This window comes from Coptis chinensis, chromosome 8, assembly GCF_015680905.1.
Source record: "Coptis chinensis isolate HL-2020 chromosome 8, ASM1568090v1, whole genome shotgun sequence".
Taxonomy (NCBI): Eukaryota; Viridiplantae; Streptophyta; class Magnoliopsida; order Ranunculales; family Ranunculaceae; genus Coptis; species Coptis chinensis.
The window spans coordinates 82318311-82337609 of NC_141463.1; the positions used below are offsets into that span (position 1 = coordinate 82318311).

The window sequence follows — 19299 nt, forward strand, 5'->3', positions numbered from 1 at the left end:
TTTTACTAATAAAACATCATCTCCAGCAATCCCTTTTGGAGCTCTCTATGAATGTCCATGTCATTTTTTTACTCACTACAATTTAGGATAAAAAATAAAATATATTACTAACCATCTCCAAAGTTTTCAAAACACTATTGCAAGTTACAAAAAAATATAAGATAAATAGGATGGCTAAAGTAAAACTTGCCAAAACTAAAAATTAATAACTAAGCAGTATTCCTATTTTATTTCCGGATTCATTGTTAAAAGGGGCATTGTCCTTAGATATATATTATAGATACTAGTTTCCTGGCACGTGTCTACACCACGTGTGTGGTCAGTTGCTTTGCCCCGGATAACACAAAAATATAATTTTCTGTCCGTGGTAATATCGCAAATGTTTGTAAGACGGAGGGTAATATCATAAAATAGGGAAAGGCGGTCAGTTGGTTTGGGTTGGGCAGTACATAAATCTAACTTTCGGTCAGTGGTAATATCGCAAATGTTTGTAAAACTAAGGGCAATGTCGTAAAATCAGGGAGAAACATCTAAATTTAACATGACAGTTTTACCCCTCCCTAACATATGTTATTACAAAATGTTTTTTTGACCATAATCGTAATAATTGGAACCGGGTAGCGATATAATTGGGAAAGTCTACTGTTCATTGAACCATTCTCTTTAAAGTAGTAAAATACCATTTTGGCTTTATTTTTTAGAGTGATTTTAGAGTGGTCAGCGTCATGTGGCTAATTTCGAAAAATCACTTTGCAAAAAAAAAAAAAAAAACATAGAGAAAACATGAAAGATACCGAATAAGGGGACAAAGAATCGGAAGCATTTTTTGATAGTCTCCACTAAAAATGAATCACTATTAATTCTTTCCATAGGAAAAATCGAACTTTTTTCTAACTCTAGCCTACATTTAAAATCATTTATTCCTATATCGTCTTCTTTACACTCCTTTTGGAGGCATGCTTGGTTTAGCAGTTAGAAATCCCAAACAAATAAACTACGCTTCTTCCTCTCTCTATCCGTCGATTTACCTACTGATTCGTTTTCACTGAATCTCTATTTACCGGCCTATTTTATTTTGATTCATCTACCTTTTTTTTTTTTTTAACTTCATGCTAAGTAATGGCATGCAAGTTTAACAAAAGGTTATAACGGGCCAGATTGCAATTTATATCCATTTACTTATAGGATTGCAATTTATATCCAAAGTAAGCCAAATGATTGAACGAAGTGAACTATGAGTTGACACATATAAGGTAAACTGAAGGTTGATGATAGGGTGTGGAAAACAAAATAAATTTACGTGGAGAACTCCACTTATAGTTTCACAAAGTGACACATTAAAAGTGAAGTCTACATATATACTTTACAAGGTTAAAGAGATGCAAGCATGCATGTCTCACAATGTAAACATGTTATGAATGCATAGATTTGTCTTTCTTCTTTAGCACTGCAGTTTAATGTTTTGGGTCTTTTTGGTGAAACCTTCTTAATTACACCGAAACCCCAATTCCTACATTGCTATTTTGGCACTTTTTCACCATAAAAAACCATTTATTTGTGGGGAAGGTGTTCTTACGGTTTATTTAGTTTAACCATTGGAGTACCAAATTGAATAAAATAGATTATGGTGCTCATGTGTTTACCTGGATTGGAAAGATGTGCAAATGCTGTCGTAATTAACTGACCTGAAAATAGTACAATTGTACAAGTATGGCTATCTTAATTAATTAAGGACACCGACCGAAAGCATAGTAAGCGAGAATGGTATGTACCTATCTAAAACAACAACACACAAATACTGACAGTGAGATGTGCTTGTACAGACCAAGTTTGTTATAAAGATACCTGTGTTTAATTATATTATATGTTCGCCTTATAAACAAATCTTGCCAAATTAATGAGGATGAGCTTCGTAAATTCTTTTGATACTCATCATATTGGTGTTTAAAGGAGTTACAATCTGTGCAATAGCAACAGGCCAGAGAAATTAACTATTTAACTAGAAACCAATATATAAAAAATAAAAGATAATCGATGGCTCCCTAAGTGTAATGTAATTTTATTGTTGTTGTGTCAGTCTATGGTTTGTGTGATAGACCAACGAAATGGTTTAATTTATTGTTTTGTGTGATTGGATGTGATTCTTTGTCGAATTCTATAAAGAAAAATCTCCAAATATGGGATTAGCTTCCAAAAATTGTAACTATTACATACTCTATTTGGTTTTTGGTCACACCTTTAACCAAATCCACTTACATTGTGATTGAGTGTTGTTGGTTAATGTATAAATCATGCGCTTGAAACTATTTTGCATGTAAATTTTATTAATTGGTTGGGCTGTTTTTTCGGTTTATTATTAGTTGATTAGTTGATTATCTCTTTGGGAATGATCAATTATAATTGGAGAGGACTTTCAGACTTGTTAAGTAAGCTTGCTACTAATATTATTGATTGTAATTCTAATGCACATCCCAACTTAAAGATGAATTTCGGTCTCAAGTAAGCCTACTACATGTATAATGAATATTATGGATTATTAGGCAACGTATGGTCGAAGTAAATAATAATAATAATAATTAAAAAAAAACACCCTCAAATAATAATTAACGGGAAATCGAAAATTGTATGCAACTACATTGAATTAACCTCAAAGAATAATTAACGGAAAATAAAAAACTTGATGCATATGCAATGGACTAACTTCAAAGAATAATTAGCGGAAAATCATAAACTGAATTCAAATGTATTGAACTAACCTTAATGAATACTTAACAGAAACTCGAAAACTGGATGCAAATGCATCGAATTAACCTCAGCTCAAATAATAATTAACGAGAAATCGAGAACTGGATGCAAGTGCATTAAACTAACCTCAACAAATAATTAACGCGGAAATTGGAAACTTAATGCAGATGTATCGAACTAACCTCAAATAATATGTAATTAACGGGAAATTATAACTGGATTGAACCAACTTCAAAAAATAATTGACGGAAAATCGGAAACAATATGCAACTACATCAAACTAATATCAAAGAAAAATCAATGGAAAATAAAAAACGAGATGCAACTGCATCGTACTAATATCAAATAATATATAATTAACGAGACATCGAAAACCAGGAACTAACCTCAAAGAATTAATGACTAACGGGATATAAGAAACTGGGTGCAAATAGATTAAACTAACCTCAAAGATGAATAATTAACATGAAATCAGAAACTGTATACAAATGCATTCAACTAACATCATTCAACTAACATCAGAGAAGAATAATTAACAATAAATCAGAAACTGGATGCAAATGTATTGAACTAATCTCAAATAATAATTAATGGGAAATTAAAACCTGGATGCAATTACATTTGAACTAAGCTAAAAAATATATATATAATTAGGGAAATAAAAAACTAGATGTAACTATATTAAACTAATCTCAAATAATAATTAACGGGAAATCGGAAAACTGTATGCGAATGCATTGAATAAAACTCAAAGAATAATTGACGGAAAATCGAAAACTCAATGCAACTGTATTGAACTAAACTCAAAGAAGAATAATTAATGGAAAATCGGAAACTGGATACACATGCATTGAACTTATCACAAAAAATAATTAACATAAAATCGAAAACTATATGCAATTGCATTGAACCAACTTCAAAGAATAATAAATGAAAAATTGGAAATTGGATGCAAATGCATTGGAACCAACATAAAATTAATAATAAAAAAAAAATATTGGGAAAATTAGAAATATGATACAAACGCATAAACTTACCTCACATAATAATTAACAAGAAATCGAAACTGGATGCAAATGTATTGACCTAATATTAAGGAGAAATAATTAATGAAAAATTAGAAACTAGATTCAAATGCATTGAACTAAACTCAACGAATAATTAACGGGAAATCAAATAACTAAATGCATTTGAAATGCAGTGAACTAACATCAAAGAAGAAGAATTAATTGGAAATTCGGAGGATTCAAATGAAAAATTGAAAATTGGATGCAAATGTATTGAAGTAACTTCAAATAATAATTAACGGAAAATCGGAAACTAGATGTAAAATTGCAAATTCATTGAACTAACATTGTATTATATAACGTTTTGTAGGTTTTGTTGACTTTGATATATGTGAAGTGCATATATTTCATTGCAAAATCAACATTAACTAGTTAGGAATCGAATTAATTAGAGAGTCAAATTAGTGAATTATAGTAGAATTGCTCTTTTAAAAAATCTCACTCAAATATATGAATAATTCACTTTAACGTGGATTAACATCATTATCATGACCAATCTTTCACTGAAAACCCCATAATCCATCTTTATAAAATCTTTATCCTCAACTCCATCAATCCATAACAAAAAAAAAAAAAAAAAATGCACAACAATCTCTTCCATTCAAACTCAGTAAATAGTTCAATACTTCCATAGTTCCATAGTTCCGTTCATCCATACAAAAGCCCAATAGATCCCAAAATTCAACGGACCCACGGAATCAAAATCCAACTAACCACCCAAACCCATTTCCGGTTGGTGCTCCATTTCGTAACCTTCACCCCCATCTTCGCCACCCGGCGTAAATTAGCCAAAACCAGTTAACACGTAACACACCAAGTTAGAAACGAGGAAGTGTTTCCCTTTTCTTCAAAACCCAACACGAATCTCGAGGAAAAGATGATGGGCTCAGAGAACAACCAAGAAGAAGCTCATCTATACGCATCTCGAGAAGAAATGGAAAGCTTAATTCTAGACGACACCTCAAATCCCAATCACAACAACAACAACAACAATTCCCATTACCAAAGTGTGATGACTTCATTAAACGATTCTCAAAACCACCATCCATTATCATCACCATCACCATCACCATCACCAATAGTTATAGTAGAAGCAAAAGATGACCCATTAAGAACAACACCAACAAGCCCACATCCTGAAAACTCATATTTAGAACCACCAAGTTATGCAGACGTCATTTTCAGTCCATTTGATAATGAAAATGGAGATGCCCCTTTTCCAGAAAGCCCTTCATTCCATCAGGATTCCGGAAAGTTTCGATCTTTATCGAGATCGGAATCTTCCAATACTGAATATTTGAGGATTAATGTGTCTGATCCGTTTAAGGAGCAAGAAATGTCTAGTTCTTTAGTTCCAGGTGGGAATAGTTATGTGACGTATTTGATTACGACCAAAACGAATGTAGTGGAGTTTGGTGGAAGTGAGTTTAGTGTGAGGAGAAGGTTTAGAGATGTCGTTACGTTAGCGGATAGGTTATCGGAGAGTTATAGGGGGTTTTTTATACCGCCTAGGCCGGATAAGAATGTGGTTGAGAGTCAGGTTATGCAGAAACAGGAGTTTGTGGAGCAGAGAAGAGTGGCATTGGAGAAATACTTGAGGAGATTAGCTGGGCATCCTGTGATTAAGAAGAGTGATGAGTTGAGGGTTTTTTTGCAAGTTGAGGGGAGGTTGCCGTTGGCTAGTAGTACTGATGTGGCGAGTAGGATGCTTGATGGGGCGGTGAATTTACCGAAACAGTTGTTTGGGGAAGGTGGTAATGTGGTTGCGATAAATGAGGTTGTGCAACCGGCGAAAGGAGGGAGAGATTTGCTTAGGATTTTCAAGGAGTTGAAACAGTCTGTTGCGAATGATTGGGGTGGTTCGAGACCGGCATTGGTTGAGGAGGATAAGGAGTTTTTAGAGAAGAAGGAGAAATTGCAGGATCTTGAGCAGCAACTTAGCAATGCGTCACAACAGGTAGTTTGTTTAATGTTTACTATTTATCCTTGTTATACATGCTAAACATTGTAGAATTGGAAAATCGAAATGATCTGTAACATAGCATTAGAGCACTTCACATATTGTACCCAAATTTGGTACTGAAATAAATGATGTTTAATCGTGATGAGCTTTAGAAACCTGGCATAAGAATCAGATTTAATAATGAAATGCAATTGAATGGTCGTATTGAATCCTGATATAGATGAAATTGTTGACCTGAATGTGCATTGATGGTTGGTGTTATATTTGGTGCCATTTAGCGGTAGTCCTATGCTTGGCACCAATGGAAGCATATCTTTATGTGATTTTGGTGCCACGATGGATTGGCACATCAGTTGTAGTACTAGCACTTGGAGAAACAATGGAGAGATATGGATGACATTCAAAAAGTTGACGAAATTTGAAACCAAAATGATCTATAAGACTATAGCATAGCAATAGACCACTCCACTTATTGTACCTAAATGCGGTGCTAAAAGAGAGGGTATTTGGTCAGACTGGACTTTAGAAACATGGCATAAGAAAATTAAATAACCAAATCGTTTTTTGGAGTCATGATGTTGATGAAATTGTCTTAAATGTGTGGGCAAGCCTTAATTGGTTGTGTACCCCTCTCTTCATGGGAGAGGTTGCAAGTTCGAATCTCACCAAGTGTTGGTTGGGATTTATTTCTTGTGTAATTATGTGATGGGCCTTTCGGCCAAGCGAGCCTTCGGGCTAGAGACAAGGTGCTGCTACAATGGGTGGATCGAGGAGCAAAAGCAAGTCTTCATGGACAAGGTGGAGGTGGTTGGGTCTACTCAAAATGGCGCATCGGCGAGACCCTTCGGGGTTGATGAGCCTTTGGGCAATGTAAGCCTTCCGGCTAGGGTCCTTCAATGTAACCGGTGTGGGTCTGCCTTAACCCTCTAAAAGAGTTACTGATCTCATTTAAAACAGGCTTGCCAAAAAAAAAATAAAATGTTGATGAAATTGTGGAGCCCTGAAAGTTAGCTGACAGTTGGTGTCCTATTTGGTATAAGTATATTGCGCATCCTATATTTGGCATTAATGTAAGCGTAACTTTATGTGACTTGGGTGCCAAAATGGATTGGGCATCACTATTAGTACCACCACTATATTTGCTCCTTAGCATTTGTTACATTCCATTTCTATTGTTTCAATCATGCAGGCTGAATCGCTTGTAAAAGCTCAGCAAGATATTGGAGAAACAATGGGAGAGCTGGGGTTGGCATTCATAAAGTTGACAAAATTTGAAACAGAGGAGGCCATGTACAACTCTCAGAGAATACGAGCAGCTGATATGAAACGTGTGGCCACAGCCGCTGTCAAGGCAAGCAGATTCTATCGGGAATCAAATGCTCAGACAGTCAAACATTTGGTAAGTTAAGGAATCGAAAAAAATGCTTGTCAATTTTTACAATACTTGATTGAAAAGGAACTAATGACACTTCATTCTAATCAATAATATCATTTTTCCTAACTAAATCTAATTTTACCCTCCATAATTGCCAAATAGGCTTATTAAATTAAGGAGACACTTGAGCTCATAATGAGTTGGAGTGTGCACTCAGTACTGTGAGACCATATTGATGAACTCAAATGAGTATGATTTCTAATGATTCTCAAGTTTCAATCATGTTTATACTGTTATTCTTTGGTGTATATTACAGGATACTCTTCATGAATATCTTGGAATGATGTTAGCTGTTCACAGTGCTTTCTCAGATCGCTCAAGTGCTTTATTGACAGTACAGACTCTTCTATCAGATTTGTCATCTTTGCAGTCAAGGGCAGAAAAACTTGAAGTTGCATCATCCAAAATATTTGGTGGTGACAAGTCCAGGATTCGAAAAATGGAGGAGTTGAAGGAAACCATACGGGTAACTGAAGATGCCAAGATGTGTGCAGTAAGAGAATATGAACGGATCAAGGTAACATTTTGTTTTGTTGTTTCTTCCCCAAATAAGTATATTAGTTTTTAAGTGATTAAAGAAATGACTTGGGTAGATTAAAGATAAAAATAACAGAGACTAGTTTAGAACTTTAGAGGCCATTTGGCAAACATTATATGATTAATAATTCATTATGATATTCATAATTGATTTTAATTACAAGAATACATGTTTGGGAACAATGTTTAGAAATCATTATCTCATTCTCAAAAACAGAAACACAAGAAAAACGAAAGAAACTAGCTTAAAGAATGAGAAACGGAAATTGTGGAGCTTTCTCTTGACATGCATTACCTTATTTTGTTTCTTTTTTTGTTTCGGCAGTTTTTCTTTCCAATATTATCTTAATCAATACTTAAAACTCATGTAGTAGTTGCTGTTTGGTACCATTTATTTCATAAAGATTTATATCAAAATTAATTATGTTAATACTAATTTTAAAAACATAATTAATTATACTTAGAATGGTTGCCATATGGCCCCATAACATACTAAAAGGAATGAGCAGAAGAAAATAAAACGAGAAAAATGCCAAGGGAAAATGCTAGTCTGAGCCTACGCCTCAAGCATGATGTCACGTCTGATACCCAAGATTGGATTGAGCTCCTTATGCTCTTTGTAAAACTATGATCAGCAAACGTAACTATTGATGGCAAATGTAAATCTTAAAAAACCTATGTTTACCTTGTCGAATTAGTCCTTGTTTGCAATTGTTAGATCCCAATACCCGAGTAATAATCACAAGAAAAAGCAATTGCCAATTTCATTACCTCAAGAGAAGTGGCAATTGGCTTTCAAGGTTGGGGTGAGTCTGTAACAATTCCAACATAGCTTAAGCAGTTCTGGAGGAAGACAAGAACCAGTGCTGCACATTAAGAGAGAGGGTACAAAGGAGAGGAGACGATTCATTATTTACAGCGTACATTAGTACAAGCGGCAAAAATTTATGTTGCCATGTCACTCTTACAATTGGCCATTAAAGTCCCTTTAGAAGATGGAGTTGTAGTTCTACCATGACGATATGGAGTGGTTTCCAAGGAATTGCTTTGATGAATGAAGTAACTCTCATTTATTGATAAATAAGGTAGCACATTTAATAGTCTAGTGAACAAGTTATGGAAGTAGGCGGAGGCATTATAAGAAAGCGAGCAGTGCAATTAGCTAGGCTGTTAGGCTTAAAAAAAAATAATCCAGCGGGTGTGGGATGCAAAGCTCTTATACTCTGGTCGACAAGAAGTCTCATGCAGGAACACCTTCTTTGATGATCCAAATGAGGAACTTTGTCCTAACTTGTGATTATAAATCTGTAAGTCCTTGTAGAGCTAGATCACATGTTTTACCTGCTTTGTTGGCTGTGCTTCTATTGAGCTCATCTTACATCTAAGAATTTAAATTTTACAATCTTAAGGTTCATTGACATGAAACCTATTTGCTCACTTAAAGCGTTATTCCCGAATTTGGTTGCAGTCACTTGATGTCACATATTCTTTTCAATATATAAAAAGCAGTGTCTATCTTCCTCTGTTTTTTGCTATTTCTTCTCTGGTAGCACAGAACATGCTTAGCAATGCTGTTATCGTTGCTTTCAATACCCCAAAAGCCCCAACCTCCTTAGGTGACAATGACCTGTATTAAACATTTTGTTTTTCTTTTTTTGTACCCTGAAAAGGACAGAAGTAAAACGAATAAGCGACAATAATGAGGTTAGAAACCTTGGGTCTATGTGGGTGGAATAAGGCGTTAGTTACTTGCCAAAGAGTTGGTATCCTCCCTTGATACCATCACAAGGCCTTCAAGGAAATTGAGTTTCTAGACGGAATGAATATATGTATTTACATAAATTTTTGCTGTGTGTATATACTAGAAATACCTCGTCTCCCCACAATTGTCGGCCTGCCTACGGTGTGCCCACGTCTGCGGCAGTCAACCACTGTTAGTTTTTCAAATTTGGTAGAGTTATTCGGTTATTATTTGCATGATTTCAAAATTTTGTCTCCACATCACCAAATTCAATGAAAACCGATACGTAGATAACAAATAGTGATATTCCAAAAATATTTAAGTATGGAATTGTTATATTACCCTTCTAACGTCAAGGAACTTCTTTATTCTAGAAATCATGAGCCCTGTCTGGCGTATACTAACTCATCGAGCTCTTCAAATCAATAGTAGGCAGCAAGGCCACTTGCTTAAGACTGTTAAGAATTCGAGGTCAAGTATCTTAATGATGTAAACCTTCAAAAAAAAATGTCGCAATCCATAAAGCCAAGTTAAGTTTGCTCGACTAATAGCTGGACGCTATCACGAGGAGGTTTTAAAATGTAGGAAAGTTTGAAAGGGGATCAGCAATACCGTTTGAATGTCACATGTGTGCCTACGGTTGATTGGGCTGACTACTGATAATGTCTTGTGTTATGAATAGAGTTTTGTGGAAATGGTTTGGGGGGGGACTGATTCCCACCCAGTTTGTTTAAATCCATTAATATCCCTGATTTGAGATTTACATTGGCCTCTTTGTTAGAGCGTACGTGTCATGACCTAAGTATGCATTAAATTGAATTAGTCAATATTATCCTTGTTGTTTGTTGATCTGAACCTAAAGTGAACTTTCATTGCTGTTGCATATTACGTAGTTGCATGTTCCCGAGGATGGGAGTTGACTCTAGACATTACAATGAATTAATAAACATGTAGTAGAATATTTTCCTACTCTACATTTGAAACTCATAAACTCAGTAAATCAATACCACCTACCAAACCTAATGAATTTGGCTGGTTGATAATGAAAATGCAGGAAAACAACAGGTGCGAACTTGAAAGGTTAGATAGAGAAAGACATGAGGACTTCTTGAACATGCTGAAGGGATTCGTTGTTAATCAGGTATGTGCTTGATCCAATTCCTCCATCTGAAAATTTGAAAATAGGGTAAAAGAAAAACTTTCTTGGATTTGTTACTTGTAAGGTATCTAACTGTTCAATGAATATGTGGAATTGGGGCTTTTGCAAGCAATTGCTATTAATCCTTCTCAGGTGACTTGTCTTACTGATAATAAGAATTATACATTATGCTCATGTTTGGCAAAGCAGCCTTCAACAATAGAACTAGCAGACTGAAAAAGGAACATTTTGAGGGCCAGGTAGAAATAGAAGAAAAACAGAGTTACTCTCCAGAAAGCAAAGGGCCAGTGATAAAGCAAACATTAGTGTCCTGATGTAAAGTGTTAGAATTAATTTGTATCCCTTAAATCTCGTATTAGATGAGGAGTCTTAAGGAAAACATGTTGCTAGATGGGTCGGTGCTAGATTTGCTAATGTCAATCTGGGAGTTCAGGCTACGTACCAATTGCCAAAGGTTGTGGTGAACTAACACCGATTTAAAATGGCCTACAAAGCATGGTTATCAATCTGTAGACCAATTTGTATGATTTGAACTGTTTGTACTAGGGCTGTCAGTGTTTAATATTCATAGTTTTTCATGTGGACGAATGGTTCAGTAAGTCGGCCTAGTAAAAAATTCATGAAGTACAGAATAGGAAAACAAAATATTCGAAAATATTACGAAGCTATTTTATTCCCACGTTGTGCTCTCTCTCTGTCTTAGATTTTTTCAAGTTTATGAAGGGTGCAGGGCTTTCATTATTTGCAGGTAGGATATGCAGAGAAGATTGCAAACGTTTGGGCGAAAGTTGCCGAAGAGACTAGTGGATACGTGAACGAGAGCAGTTGAAGCGTGTGGTTGTAAATTTGACTTTTCAACAGTCAGTTTTCTTCTTTTATATTGAGTTTGTGTACAATAGTAGGAAATAACACGAACTAATAAAGAAAAAAAGAACGGTTGGTACTTGTAGAATATTTCATAGGCCTTGTGTCTTTATATCTGTCACAAGGTTGTTGAAGTGTGGAAAGAAGTGGATTACTTGTTTAATTGTTGTTTAATTTAATACTAGATCAGTAGATCCTGAAAATCAGATCCGTGCATGTTCCAACTACACTTACTGTATTGTTGGGAGAGATTGCTGTTAATGATGTTTCAGATTATACACAGTATGTGTTGAGTGGGTTGTGGTGTTCAAAAGTTCCTTGGGAGCTGTGTATAATCCATCAAAGGATTTAGCATCGGGGATTTTATTCATCTTTTTGGTTGAATATCAGATGAAATATATAATTCATTTCCTTCATCTATATTAAATTTGCAGTATTAATGTGATTTGCTCCGGACTCCTGTGGTTAACTGACTTAAATCTGTTGTTGGTGATGTTTTGATGTATTACTTGGGCTGTATCATCGGAAAAAAAATGTATTTCTTGGGCTGCCAGTAACCATGGACCAATTAGCTTCGATGCAGACCTGGTTTCTAGAACTGGCAAAACTGTTGGAAACTAGTGACACTACAGCCCCATTTGGCATTGGTAAAATTTTAAAAGAACCTTTTTCTTCAAATTGTAGCGTGTCTGTCAAGTATAGCAAACCATGCATCTCCAAATCCCTTTGTTTGGCTGCAGTTTACACGTTTGAAGTAAATCATGGAGATTGGAAGTTCAATTATGTTTAATCTGTGAAATCAGTGAGAAAAGCCTTTTTAAGAGTTTAAGCAGTCCCTGCGAAATGGAGCTTACATTCCTTTGAAACAGATGGATACGTAAGTAAGCATAAAGGCAGTCAATAAGCACTTTTCTATTTGTTAAGCTTGGTTCGCTTTAGCAGCCATTTTGTATAAATGACATGAAGGATGGACGTTCACAAACTGCATTCGGGGTTTCATGTGCTGTTGTTCGACACAAGAACCTTATTTTTTGGTTTCAAATGCTCGGCTTTTTGTGGTACAAAGATTGTGTAATTAGTTTCTTGTTGGCTGTTGAGAAAACGAGGCTTGCAATAGTTGAATTTTGGCCTTGAAAAGTTAGGGACCAAATTGCGATAGGATCACAGCATGCGCATTACAAGTTTATCTCACGATGAAAACAGTTTTATTTATTTATTTATAAAGAATTTTATTAAAATCAATCAAGATTGGTTACATATTGTTTCTGCTCACGATGAAAACAGTTAACCTAGAAGCGGTGGCTTAAGGGCAGTACCAGACTACCAGGCCCCCGTTTTGAAATCTCAGACTGAAAATTACTTCGTAATATCCACCAAAGTTTTGCATAGAGTAAAATATTAATTTCAACGTTTATTTCTATGTGATAACAGTGTAGCACAACCTGGGTCACCATATCTATCTAAACGTATAAAAGAGTAGTTGTTGCAAACTGGCAGATCCAGTGTAGTTTATATCATTGGGCGAGTTACAAACTTTAACGAAAAGGGACTATGGTGATACGGTCACTATGATAAGAAGTTGATAGGGTTCTTTTTTCGTGAAGGCACATTCTTTCTTTCAGTAAGTATAACCGAAAAAGTGGATTAAGTTGGTCACAGTATGAACTAAATACTCATCTTTTAAACTGGTACTGTGACTTCAAATGCTCTCCAGGGGAGAAACTATTAGGTCCCTTAACAGGATTTCATTTGTAGGTCACTAGTAACATGTATGCAAATGAGTTCAGGCAAAAAACAAAAAACAAAAATAAGAGATTGGACTTAATTGTGCCAAGAGCCACTTTAGAAATTGCTCCAGTTTGTAATCAATTAGAGTAAATCAGTTCCACCAGAGCTTACAGTAAATCAGGCTGCAGTCAGATGGAAACATTTCAGATTTGAATAAACAACACAAACAAACAGTGGTGCCTCTACTACCAGTCTACCACTTACGGAACAGGTGATAGACTACTCAGACGGCAATGGACAGACGCTAGACTTACAGATTGTCAGGTTTGTGTCTGTATCTCTGCAAAGTACTGGCAGACCACAATAGCTACTACATGTCACATATCGGAACAACAATTGAGTACTGTTCTGGTAAAATTCGGGATGTTAAATATGCCACTATACAAGAAATGTCACTCCAATTCAGCTTTCCTTGTTATTCAGATGCTATCAAAATCCTATTTACCCTTCGCACTTCTGATGCAGAGAACCAATAAAGTAAACATTTTGTACACTATCTATGACATACTGCTAGTTATGCCCAAGCAACCACCTTGCACTAATCATAGCCAATCATTCATATAAGCATCCTTCGGTTGTGCACAATCTAATTAATCAATTAATCAAACATTGGCAATCCCAACTTTTTTCCCAAGGATACACTTAATGAACCTTCTACGGTTTTAACATCTATGCCTTCAACTCAAGGGGGAAGCATCTATACAATCTAAATTTGTGATGTGGCAAACCTTCTATATCAAGATGAGACTCATCTCGTCACAACCCAACAGTTACCACCCACACGAAAGGAACAACACCCCCCCTCCTCCACACACACACACACACACACACACACACACACCCCTTCTCTCTCTCGCACCGTTTCATCTTTAATAAAAATGAATCCATGTATGACCCAACAAATATTGCACTGAAACATAACATCTTAACCACAAAATGAATCCAAACTTATGTAATAACCCAGCCATCACAGGAACACGAAGAAGCATCCAATCTCATCCAAGTTATTGGACAACCCAAAATTCTTAAGGAATCAAATCCAACACGAACTTCTATTGCTTCCAGCCTTCCACCCTCAGTGCAGGAAGCTTAACTCACTAGGAAGAACTAACATTGTTAGACATGTTTCTCCCTAAAAAAACACATATCTATACTTATTGTGTATTCTGACCCCCCCTCTTTTTCAAAAATATTAGTGATACTCCCCCTCCCAGTTTCATGATCCAACGGTAATGCTTCTTCACGTGAAAAAACAACTTTATCTTGTAGTCGTTGGATCTTGCAACTGGGAGGGGGGTATCTCTATCTAACCCTACTAACTACAGTCAGCTACACGTAAACAATCCTCAGTAAGAACCTCATTTTGCTAACAATATGGATTTTTCTTTGACATACAGATTTCTGTGTTGTACTACCACTAAAATACAAACTCCCACAAAATTCTAATCATCTAGACATAGATTTAATTATTAGATATTTAAACGAATATCATTTTGTCACATTCTCGCACACAATTTCAGTCACGCAGCCCTTGAACTCAGTAAGCATGATTAAACAATGGCAACCCTAAGACACTATTTTGACCTCATTCACATATCTACACCTTCACAAGGACACACATTACATTTACATGTCTTTCTTTATATCCAATCGGACAAACCACACTAAATTCAGTTTGCAAACTAAATACCCTACTGATCCAATTCAAGAACATGTCGTTTTATGTACATTATCAGTAAAACAAAACACTCAAAAAATTCTACTCATCTAAATATTTATTTAGTTCTCTCGTTGACATTGAATTCTTCACTAATTATCAACTACTTAATCAATATCATTTCCTAATATTCTCACTCGATTTTGGTTATGCAATATAGTAAGCAGAACTTAACAAGGGCAACTCTAGGACACTGTCTTGACCTCATACACCTCTCTAAGTTTCTCTCTTGCACAGAATACACAAACCAACTAAAACGCTAGCAATCTTACAATTTACAAACTAGAAGCCTTCTGATCCAATTCCAGAGCTAAGTGATTCCTAAATATAGAATTTCTAAAGCAACGGTATCACTAACTAGCTTTCTACAAGGTCAATTCCTAGCTAAAAAAAATGTTTCATTCGATAACTAGCAATAAAACATCTAGTAAGAAGTTAAACACACATTCGATTTAAGTACCAAACTGAATATCTCAATTTTCATTTGACATAAATCTCTAAATTCCCAAACAAGGATATAAAACTTCAATCCTCTCATTCAAATAAAATTATAACAAATTATAAACCCTACAGCATTAGGGGTAAACCGGCGTAAACAAACAAATGGAGAACTTACAATTTTTATCAGTCCACCAGACCAAGAACATAATCAAACCCTCGACGCAACCCCCGGGCCCGCAGCGGCAGCAGCAGCAGCAGAAGAAGCAGCCCCACCTAAAAACGACAAAAACCCAGAAGATCCACCACTACCAACAAGGCCCACAGTTTCTTGCTCATCAAGAAACAAATCTTCAGGCACTCTAAAAGCCCCATGTCCACAAATAATCCCCACACCAATAACAATCCCCCATATCAAAACAGACCCAACACTAGTCAAAAACATAACCACAACACTAGAAACAAGTAGAATCCCTAAAATCTCCCTATCCGAAAACTGACGGTTGAAAACAACTAAAGGAGAATCAGAGGGACGGAAAAAGTAGAGAAATAACCAAGCGGATAAAAGTAACACAAGTGTGATTAATGAAAATGGGTGGGACAAAAGTGAGAGTGCAAGAACAGAAGCGAGGAGAGTGATGTAGTTGATTTTGAAGTAAGAGTAGTTTTTACGGATACGGTTTATGGATTCGGATATGGATTCGGGTCGGGTGAATGCGGAGCGGTCTATTAATTCGTACCATGGGCGACGGTGAGAGAAGGCTAAACGGGTTGAGTCAGTGAGTCGGGTTAAAAAGGCTTTGAATGCTGGGTTGGTTAGTGATGTCGTGGTTTGGGTTGGATTGGGATTGGAATTGGAATTGGATTGTGGGTTTGAGATTGGGAGTGGTGGTGCCGACGCCATTGGAAAAAAAGAGGTTGAGTCTTGAATTTCTGATTTCCGATCTGAGGATTTTGGGATTAGTGGGGTGTTTTATTGGTTGATGACGTCAGTTTGTTGTTTTGAGTGGGACTTGAGAAGAGACTCTGGTCCAGGGTACATGATTTGGTCATTTTATATTCAACTTGATTAATACACCGTAACACCGACACGAGTTGATCGAGATTAATTTGTGTCGAAATAATAATTGACCAATACGCAATATAATCAAAATATCGGAAGATACATCTATCGGTTGATACCCATATCCATCCCCCCCCCTTGGCCAATTAGGTTTTACCCCCCAAGATCACACCACATCCAAGTCAAACGTTATTTTTTTGGTCAATTCATATAAAAAGACTTCATTGCCATTTGCCCTTTTAATAATTTTCTAGTTTTATCCCCAAAAACTTAGGCCAATTAGCTTTATCCATCCATAACTTATGCGATTAGCTTTAGTTTCTTTCATCTGAAGTTTACCCCGAGAAGAGACCACAACACATCCAAGTCAACTGAGTTTGACCGTAATTTTTGATCAAGACAAATGAAAATACTCTAATGCCCTTTTCTAGGTATAATTACATAAATACCCTGTGACTTTGGCGAAGACAAAATTAGAATTCAAATCATCTAGGACACATGTCATGATCTTATGAACTCTATCCGGCGGCCATACACCATTACTACTATCACTGTAGCATTATCTTCTCCAAGCCATACACCACTACCACATAAAAAGACTTCATTGTCCTTTCACGGTTGGTTTTCTCCTAGCATACATGTAGCTTTTAACAACCTTGAGGTTAATTATGTAATTTCATAATGTTAAGGGTGTGGATGTCATTTGATAAGGATTGGTGGTAGCCGTTGAATAGAGTTCACAAGATCATGACATGTGTCCTAGATGATTTGAATTCCAATTTTGTATTTGCCAAAGTCATCAAATTTATGTAATTATACTTAGAAAAGGGCATTAGAGTCTTTTCATTTGTCTTGACAAAAACATCACGATCAAACTCGGTTGACTTGGACGTGTTAATGGTCTTTCGAGGGGTAAACCTCTAGATGAAAGAACTATAAAAGCTAATTAAAGTAAACACAGATGAAAGAACTTGGGGATAAAGCTAATTGGCCTAAGTTCCGGGGGTAAAGCTAAAAACTATTAAAAGGGCAAAAGGTAATGAAGCCTTTTTACATGCATTGACCAAAAAATTAACAATTGACTTTAATGTGGTGTGATCTTGGGGGGGGGGGGGGGGGGGTAAACCTCTAGATGAAAGAACTGGGGGGCGGGGTGGTAAAACTAATTGGCCTAAGTTCTGGGGGGGGGGGGGGGGAGGTTAAAGCTAGAAAACTGATTTTTCTTTTTCTTTTTCCAACACCCTGATGGATCTATCCTTGCTGTGTGATATGTGGATGGAGATATTATGTTATGGAGCACGGTCATGTGCTTCCACTAAAGGTCAGTATAATGGAATATTATCAATTTATGTTGTTAAGTAACAATTATCTTTTCAAAGGAACAGTCGTTGCCAGCTTTTTGTTTAATAGGGCAGAAACTCTCCAGGACAAATTGGGGAAGAAAGTAATTCGTGAGGACATTTTTTTTAATCACTCACAAGGATCGGGTAGATAAAAGTTCAAGTATACTCTTGACCCAAAATTAAAAACGACTCGGGCAGATGAAATGTCAAGTATACCCCTGGTATGACGGCTTGGGTAGATGAAATGTCAAGTATACCCCTGGTACGAAATAATAAACGGCCCGGCCCAACCAAAACGACCCAGTGCATATAGTATGAACAATGATTGTTCATAGCTCATGTTGAAGTATAAACAATGATTGTTCATACTCCAATAAGTGTTTTTATTTGATCATACATTTTGTTGAGGTATGAACAATAAACAACGATTGTTTATATGAACAATGAGTGTTCATAACTCATTATGTCGAGGTATGAGCTATGAACAATCATTGTTCATATCTATTTGGGGTATGAACATACCTCAATATAATGTATGATCAATAAGAACACTTATTGAAATATGAATAATTATTGTTCATATCTATTTGGGGTATGAACCATCAATGTTCATACCTCGACATAATGTACATGAGTTATGAACAATCAATGTTCATACCTATTTGGGATATGAACAATCAATGCTCATACCTAAACATAATGTATAATCAATAAGAACATTTATTGGAGTATGAACAATCATTGTTCATACCTATTTGGGGTATGAACAATCAATGTTCATATCTCGACATAATGTACATGAGTTATGAACAATCATTGTTCATACCTATTTGGGGTATGAACAGTCAATGTTCATACCTCGACATAATGTACATGAGTTATGAACAATCATTGTTCATACCTATTTGGGGTATGAACAATCAATGTTCATACCTCGACATAATGTACATGAGTTATGAATAATAATTGTTCATACCTATTTGGGGTATAAACAATCAATGTTCATACCTAAACATAATGTATGATCGAATACTTATTGGAGTATGAATAATCAATGTTCATACCTCAACATAATGTATGATCAATAAGAACACTTAATGGAGTATGAACAATCAAATAGGTATGAACAATCAATGTTCATAGGTAAACATAATGTATGATCAATAAGAACACTTATTGGAGTATGAATAATCATTGTTCATACCTATTTCGGGTATGAACGATAATTGTTCTTATTGTTGATACCTATTTGGGGTATGAACAATCAATGTTCATACCTTAACATAATGCATGATTAGTAAGAACACCTATTGGAGTATGAACAATCATTGGTTATACCTCAACATAAGTTATGAATAATCATTATTCATACATCAATATATTGTATAAGGTATGTTCACCTATTTGGGTATGAACAATCATTGTTCATACATCAACAT

The 19299-nt window shown here is 35.7% G+C and overlaps 2 protein-coding genes across 2 annotated transcripts; one reads left to right on the forward strand and one right to left on the reverse strand.

The window, feature by feature from the left end:
- The first annotated feature begins 4141 nt into the window (after positions 1 to 4141).
- Positions 4142 to 11714, forward strand: LOC147483517 (sorting nexin 2B-like). The gene is made up of 5 exons (XM_086575894.1): positions 4142 to 5769; positions 6965 to 7174; positions 7467 to 7727; positions 10543 to 10629; positions 11396 to 11714. Exons 1-5 carry the CDS (start codon positions 4690 to 4692, stop codon positions 11474 to 11476), a joined length of 1719 nt encoding a protein of 572 aa, XP_086432020.1. The 5' UTR covers positions 4142 to 4689; the 3' UTR covers positions 11477 to 11714.
- A 3753-nt stretch (positions 11715 to 15467) lies between these two features.
- Positions 15468 to 16414, reverse strand: LOC147483518 (PRA1 family protein B4-like). Its single transcript, XM_086578337.1, has one exon. The coding sequence runs from the start codon at positions 16356 to 16358 to the stop codon at positions 15666 to 15668; it is 693 nt and encodes a 230-aa protein (XP_086434463.1). The 5' UTR covers positions 16359 to 16414; the 3' UTR covers positions 15468 to 15665.
- Positions 16415 to 19299: the final 2885 nt, after the last annotated feature.

Coding starts and splice junctions, on each gene's coding strand:
- LOC147483517 (XM_086575894.1), top strand. CDS start 4,690: ATGATGGGCTCAGAGAACAACCAAGAAGAAGCTCATCTATACGCATCT. Junction 5,770..6,964: donor TTAGCAATGCGTCACAACAG/GTAGTTTGTTTA, acceptor TCAATCATGCAG/GCTGAATCGCTTGTAAAAGC. Junction 7,728..10,542: donor GAGAATATGAACGGATCAAG/GTAACATTTTGT, acceptor ATGAAAATGCAG/GAAAACAACAGGTGCGAACT.
- LOC147483518 (XM_086578337.1), bottom strand. CDS start 16,358: ATGGCGTCGGCACCACCACTCCCAATCTCAAACCCACAATCCAATTCC.